The sequence below is a fragment of the Salvia splendens genome, chromosome 9 (genome assembly GCF_004379255.2).
Source record: "Salvia splendens isolate huo1 chromosome 9, SspV2, whole genome shotgun sequence".
Classification (NCBI taxonomy): Eukaryota; Viridiplantae; Streptophyta; class Magnoliopsida; order Lamiales; family Lamiaceae; genus Salvia; species Salvia splendens.
In genome coordinates this window covers 30371009-30377531 of record NC_056040.1, presented here as the reverse complement: position 1 = coordinate 30377531, position 6523 = coordinate 30371009, and the positions used below count along the sequence as shown (strand labels likewise).

Genomic DNA, 6523 nt, shown 5'->3' with positions numbered 1-6523 from the left:
TCGCACATGCTGTTTTTGGGAGGTATTGAGAATATACATTTACTAATTAACCCTATGATGCACGAAATGCACCAAATAGTGCACCGACGGAATCCTAATTATGCTTCTAATCCGGATCGTCCATCCATCTAATCTAACGCTCCAAATGAAGAAGGAACTTAAATCTAAGGGGAGAAAAGGAGATTAACACTACCCTATATATATATATATATATATATATATATATATATATATATGGTTTTGATCTATGCAAAGCTCATTCTTAATACCAAAATGAAGAACCAAACATACAAAGGTTATTTTTAAGTCATCATAATTTTATTTTTACGTCATTATAGTAATGATGACATTAAATGATCTTAACATGACCTCAAACCCGAATTTTATATTATGACCTAAAACTACTTTATAATGACCCTCCATGTTTTTATTTAATTATTGACCATTAGATTGTCAAATCTCATGGTCGGGATTTTTTCTGGATTTTGTATTGAAATCAATTTTTGTATTAATCATTTTCCTTATATATATATATATATATATATATATATATATATATATATATAGGGGCATTAACGTCCTTAAACCCCTTTAGTGTTATACACAAAACAAATCACAACCATAGGATAAATGGATTGGATGGATATGATTTAAATAACCCAAGCTACATTATTTGGCCATTTTCGTACATTATCAGGGTAAAAATGGTATCACAATAATTTATGGAATCTGTTTTGAATTGCATATCCAAGATTTCCGCCATTCTAATTAAAACTGGCGATATGCATTCCTTCTCTCTCACTATCACCTCATTTTTTCGTCTCCCTCACATTCTCTCTCCCTGAAACCCTACTATCCCCAAATTGAATCGAATTTTAAGACGGCGCCGAACAAGATATTGAAAATCGACGCCCTATTGATTATCATTCACAAATTCGTGGTCGATTTGCAACGAGCGACTTCAATTTTCAACAATCGACGACGGGATTTTGCTTATTTAATACAAAGCTGATGATTTTCAGGATTTCCCTGACCAAAAATGACGTTCGATTAAAGCATGTACTTCGATTATACTCTAAAATATCTGGGTTGTAAAAGGGGCAAAATTCTGGTAAATTTCGACCCTAAAATATCTGGGTTTTATAACTATAAGTATGTTCTTCAATGATTGTCTGTGTTTTGTGTTATAATTGCTTCGGATGTTATTGATTTACGTACATTGGATATTTGTTCGATTTTTTTTTCAATCAAAGAATAATGTTTTGATGATATATCTACCTTATAAACTACTCAATTGTGCTTCATACTGAACCAAGTGTTCTTGTTTTTTCTTGATGATAAATCTACATTGGTATTCATCTTATTGTTCATTTTGTTGACAACAACAAGTCTGTTTACACAGAGGCTGGGTTCGTATATTACAAAAGGTGTACATGATTTAAGAACATTCTTTTATGCATCATCTCTTGCTACATCATGTAGGTTGATCTCTACATTGTTGAAATTAGTAAACTCAATTTCTTCACATTTAAGAAATGATGATGAAGGTACTGCATCACCACCTTATCATAGTAGTGTAATCTTTGGAATACTTTATGGTCATGAGGATGCACGACCTATCTACCTCATTAACATATATTAGCTAGTGGACTACATTTGTTTTCTACCTAATTACGCTAATGAAGCCACGTTATGTTGATGTGTATTGTAGCTAGCAATAGTTGACTAGTTTTGAATCTCTATAAATAGGGGTAGAAGTAGTTCAATAAAATCAATCAAGAAAGAAAAGAGAAGTGAATGAGTTAACAGAGAAAGAGCCGTAGCTCAAATTAGAAAGAAAGTGAGAATTTTTGTAGTGCTGAAGCACTTTTGAGTGTATTTTGTAATCCTTTTGTGAGAAGCTTATTAATATTTATCCTCCATATTTCATCCTTGTTGAGTGCTCCTATATTTTGCGTGTCAAACATCCAACAAATCTGGTATCAGAGCCACTCGATCCTATCTATGGCGGCAACGTTGAACATGGTTCAACCCCAGATTCCCAAATTAGAGAAACACAATTATGGGAATTGGAGTATTCAGATGCGAGTCTTGTTGCAATCACAAGAGTTGTGGGATATTGTTCAAGACGGCTACACCGAACCTGCCTCCCAAGAAGCCGAAGATGCCCTGACGAACAACCAGAAGAACGCCCTCAGAGATGCAAGGAAACGAGACAAGAAGGCGTTGTTCAATATCTATCAAGGTATTGATGAAACTATGTTCGAGAAAGTAAGTGCAGCCACCACGTCAAAACAAGCCTGGGAGATTTTGAAGAATTCTTTCACCGGCGTTGATAAGGCGATACGAGTTCGACTGCAGATCCTACGTGGCGAGTTTGAAAGTTTGTCCATGTCTGAAACGGAGAACATTTCAGACTATTTCACAAGAACATTAGTTATTGTGAATCAAATGAAAAGGCAAGGAGAGATAATTGAAAATGTTCGTGTCATTGAGAAAATTCTTCGGTCCTTGACGTCGATATTTGAGCACGTCGTTGCGGCAATCGAAGAATCAAAAGATCTTAACATTATGTCAATCGACCAGTTGCAGAGCAGCTTGGAAGTCCACGAGCAACGCATGAAGAAAAAGACCACTCCGTCACCTGAGCATATGCTAGAAGCAAAGATGTCGATACAAGAAGACAAGAAGTTTTAGCCTGGGACGTCACGTGGCGGATACAACCGAGGTCGAGGTCGAGGTCGAGGCTATCGTGGCCGAGGAGGACGCAGCCAAAATTACCATTACGAAGGAGGACGTGGCCAGAATTACCAAAATCGAGGAGGACGAGGCCAGAATTATCGAAATGAGGGAGGACGTCAAAATTCCACCTATCGAGGCAGAGGTCGAAATTCTTATGGACAACGAGGACGAGGAAGAGAACAGTACAAAGGCGGTTATTCTCAAACCTATAATCAACCAGGGTTTGATAAAGCAAATGTTGAGTGTTATACTTGTTATGAATTCGGGCAGTACAACTATGAATGTCCAATAACCAGAAATACCAGGTCCAACCAACAAGTCCATTATGCCGATGGTGTAGACAATAATGAGCAGGTAATTTCAACCTCTCTTTTTACTCATAAAGGACTTGAGGGTGATCAGTGCAACACGTGGTACTTGGATACTAGAGCTAGTAACCACATGTGTGGGAACAAAGAACTCTTCATGGAGCTGAAGGAGACATCTTATGGGGATGTTACTTTTGGAGATTCATGGTTTTATATATGACGTCTATTATGTGCCTGCCATGAAGAGCAATATTTTGAGTCTTGGTCAATTGCTGGAGAAAGGATTTAATGTTAGTATCAAGAATTCTTGCCTTACTATCAATGATGCTCGTGGTAATTTGGTTGCCTGTGTGAAGATGTCCAAAAATAGATTATTTGCATTGAACATGAAACATGATATCTTGAAGTGCATGAATGCTATTGTTAAAGATGAATCGTGGTTATGGCATTTGCGTCTTGGACATCTGAATTTTGGTGGTTTGAAGCTTCTGTCCTCAAAGAATATGGTGAAAGGCTTGCCGCATATTGATCATCCTGAAGAAGTTTGTGAAGGATGCATATTGGGAAAACATCATAGGCCAAGTTTCTCAAAAGAAATGAGATGGAGAGCATCACGCCCGTTGGAGATCGTTCATATAGACGTTTGTGGTCCCCTAAAGCCTATTTCTACTGGAGGTAATCAGTATTTTCTAACTTTCATTGATGATTATTCCAGAAAGACTTGGGTGTATTTCTTGAAAAGGAAATCTGAGGTGTTTGATATTTTCAAAGAGTTCAAAATCCTTGTTGAAAGGCAGAGTGAGAACTATATTAAAGTTCTCAGATCCGACCAAGGAGGCGAGTTCACATCCGATTTGTTCGAAAAGTTTTGAAAGGATCATGGAATCGTTCACCAACTTACACCTGCATATACTCCTCAATTGAATGGCGTTGCTGAAAGGAAGAACCGAACAATTCTTGTTATGGCGAGGAGTATGATCAAAGGGAAGGACTTACGTCGAGAATTCTGGGCTGAAGCTGTCGCAACAGCAGTATATCTCCTGAACCGGTGTCCTACCAAAAGTGTTCGCAACATGACGCCCGAAGAAGCATGGAGCTCGTTCAAGCCCAGTGTTGCGCACCTGAGAGTTTTTGGCTGCATTGCCTATGCCAAAATTCCTGAAGCTCGAAGAATCAAGCTTGATGATAAAGGCGAAAAGTGTATCTTCGTGGGATATGGAGATCGAGTAATGGGTTACAAATTATATAACCCACTCACAAAGAAGGTGATCATAAGTCGCGATGTGGTGTTTGAAGAAGATCAAACATGGAGCTGGGAGGATAAGAAAGCTGCAAGCTCGTCAGAAATTGTACCTGATCAGTAAGAAGATGCACGTGAAATTGAAGAATCAGAGTCACCTACATCATCTCAAGTTCCAGTCGGAAGGCCTAGAAGAATGCGCAGTCTAAATGATATATATGAAGCTACCCAAGAAGTTGATGAAGCTGTGGAAGAAAATGTGAATCTTATTTGTTTTTATATGGATGTTGATCCTATTGCTTATGCAGATGTTGCGCAAGACAGGAAATGGAAAATTGCAATGGATGAAGAAATCAATGCGATCGAGAAAAATGATACTTGGTCGTTGACAGCACTGCCAGAAGGCCGAAAAGCAATTGGTGTGAAATGGGTGTTCAAAACAAAGAAAAAGGCCAATGGTGAAGTGCAAAGGTACAAAGCGAGGTTAGTGGCGAAAGGATACAAGCAGAAAGCCGGAATTGATTATAGTGAAGTCTTTGCTCCTGTTGCTCGTCTTGAGACGAAAAGATTATTTATCTCGCTGGCCGCCCAACACAATTGGAAGATCTATCAGCTCGATGTGAAGTCGGCTTTCCTAAATGGTTTTCTTAAAGAAGATATTTACGTGGAGCAACCTGAAGGTTACGTGAAACGAGGAGCTGAAGATAAAGTTTACAGATTGAAGAAAGCTTTGTACGGGCTCAAGCAAGCTCCATGCGCATGGAATTCCAGAATCAATGAGTGTTTTCTGAAGAATGACTTTGTGAAGTGCCCTTTCGAACATGCTCTATACTTGAAGAAAGATGTTGCAGGTAACATGTTATTTGTTTGCCTATATGTTGATGATCTAATCTTTACAGGAAATTGTGAAGCAATGTTTCATAAATTCAAGAAGAGCATGATCAAGGAGTTCGAGATGACGGACATTGGTTTGATGGCACATTTTCTGGGAATTGAGGTAGTGCAAAATGAAGATGGGATATTTATCTCTCAAAGCTCTTTTGCAAAACAAATCTTGGAGAAATTCAAAATGGAGTCCTGCAATCCTGTTAACACTCCCGTGGCGATCGGTCAAGAATTGAGGACGCATGATGGTCAAGCAGAGGTGGATCCAACTTACTTGAAAAGCCTCGTTGGAAGTCTACGATATCTAACGTGCATTAGGCCTGATATTCTCTATGGAGTTGGATTAATCAACAGATACATGGAAACGCCATCACAGTCTCATTTGAATGCGGCCAAGAGGATTTTGCCCTATATTAAAGGTACGTTGAATGAATGTATACTTTATCCCTCTAATCAAGAAGTTAAGCTCGTTGGTTATTCGGATAGCGATTGGGGAAGAGACTTGGATGAAAGAAAGAGCATTACCGGCTACTGTTTTTATATTGGAGATGCTGTCTTTACTTGGTCGTCAAAGAAGCAAGCTATAGTGACACTCTCAACATGTGAAGCCGAGTATGTTGCAGCAAGGTCAACGGTGTGCCATTGGATTTGATTGAGAAATTTATTAACTTTTCTGGGATTGGCGCAACAAGGCCCGACAGAGATACGTGTTGATAATAAGTCTGCAATAGCACTTGCAAAGAATCCAGTGTTCCACGAAAGAAGTAAGCATATTGATACTCGTTATCACTTTATTCGGGAGCACGTGAACCAAAATGATGTGGAATTGGTATACTGCAAGTCACGGGATCAAATTGCAGACATATTTACATAGCCAGTAAAGCAGGATGTCTTCAGGAAATTGAAGTTTTTAAGTTTTTACTTGGCATGAAGACCTTGAAGAATTGAGTTTAAGGGAGGATGTTGAAATTAGTAAACTCAATTTCTTCACATTTAAGAAATGATGATGAAGGTGCTGCATCACCACCTTATCATAGTATTGTAATCTTTGGAATATTTTATGGTCATGAGGATGCCACGACCTATCTACCTCATTAACATCTATTAGGCGGTGTAGCTAGTGGACTACATTTGTTTTCTTCCTAATTACGCTTATGAAGCCACGTTATGTTGATGTGTATTGTAGCTAGCAATAGTTGACTAGTTTTGAATCTCTATAAATAGGGGTAGAAGTAGTTCAATAAAATCAATCAAGAAAGAAAAGAGAAGTGAGTGAGTTAAGAGAGAAAGAGCCGTAGCTCAAGTTAAAAAGAAAGTGGGAGTTTTTGTAGTGCTGAAGCACTTTTGA

At 38.4% G+C, this 6523-nt stretch overlaps 1 protein-coding gene across 1 annotated transcript; it reads left to right on the top strand.

Moving 5' to 3' along the window:
- The first annotated feature begins 2004 nt into the window (after positions 1-2004).
- Positions 2005-2697, top strand: LOC121749412. The gene has a single exon (XM_042143985.1). It carries the CDS (start codon positions 2005-2007, stop codon positions 2695-2697), a length of 693 nt encoding a protein of 230 aa, XP_041999919.1.
- The last annotated feature ends 3826 nt before the right edge of the window (positions 2698-6523 follow it).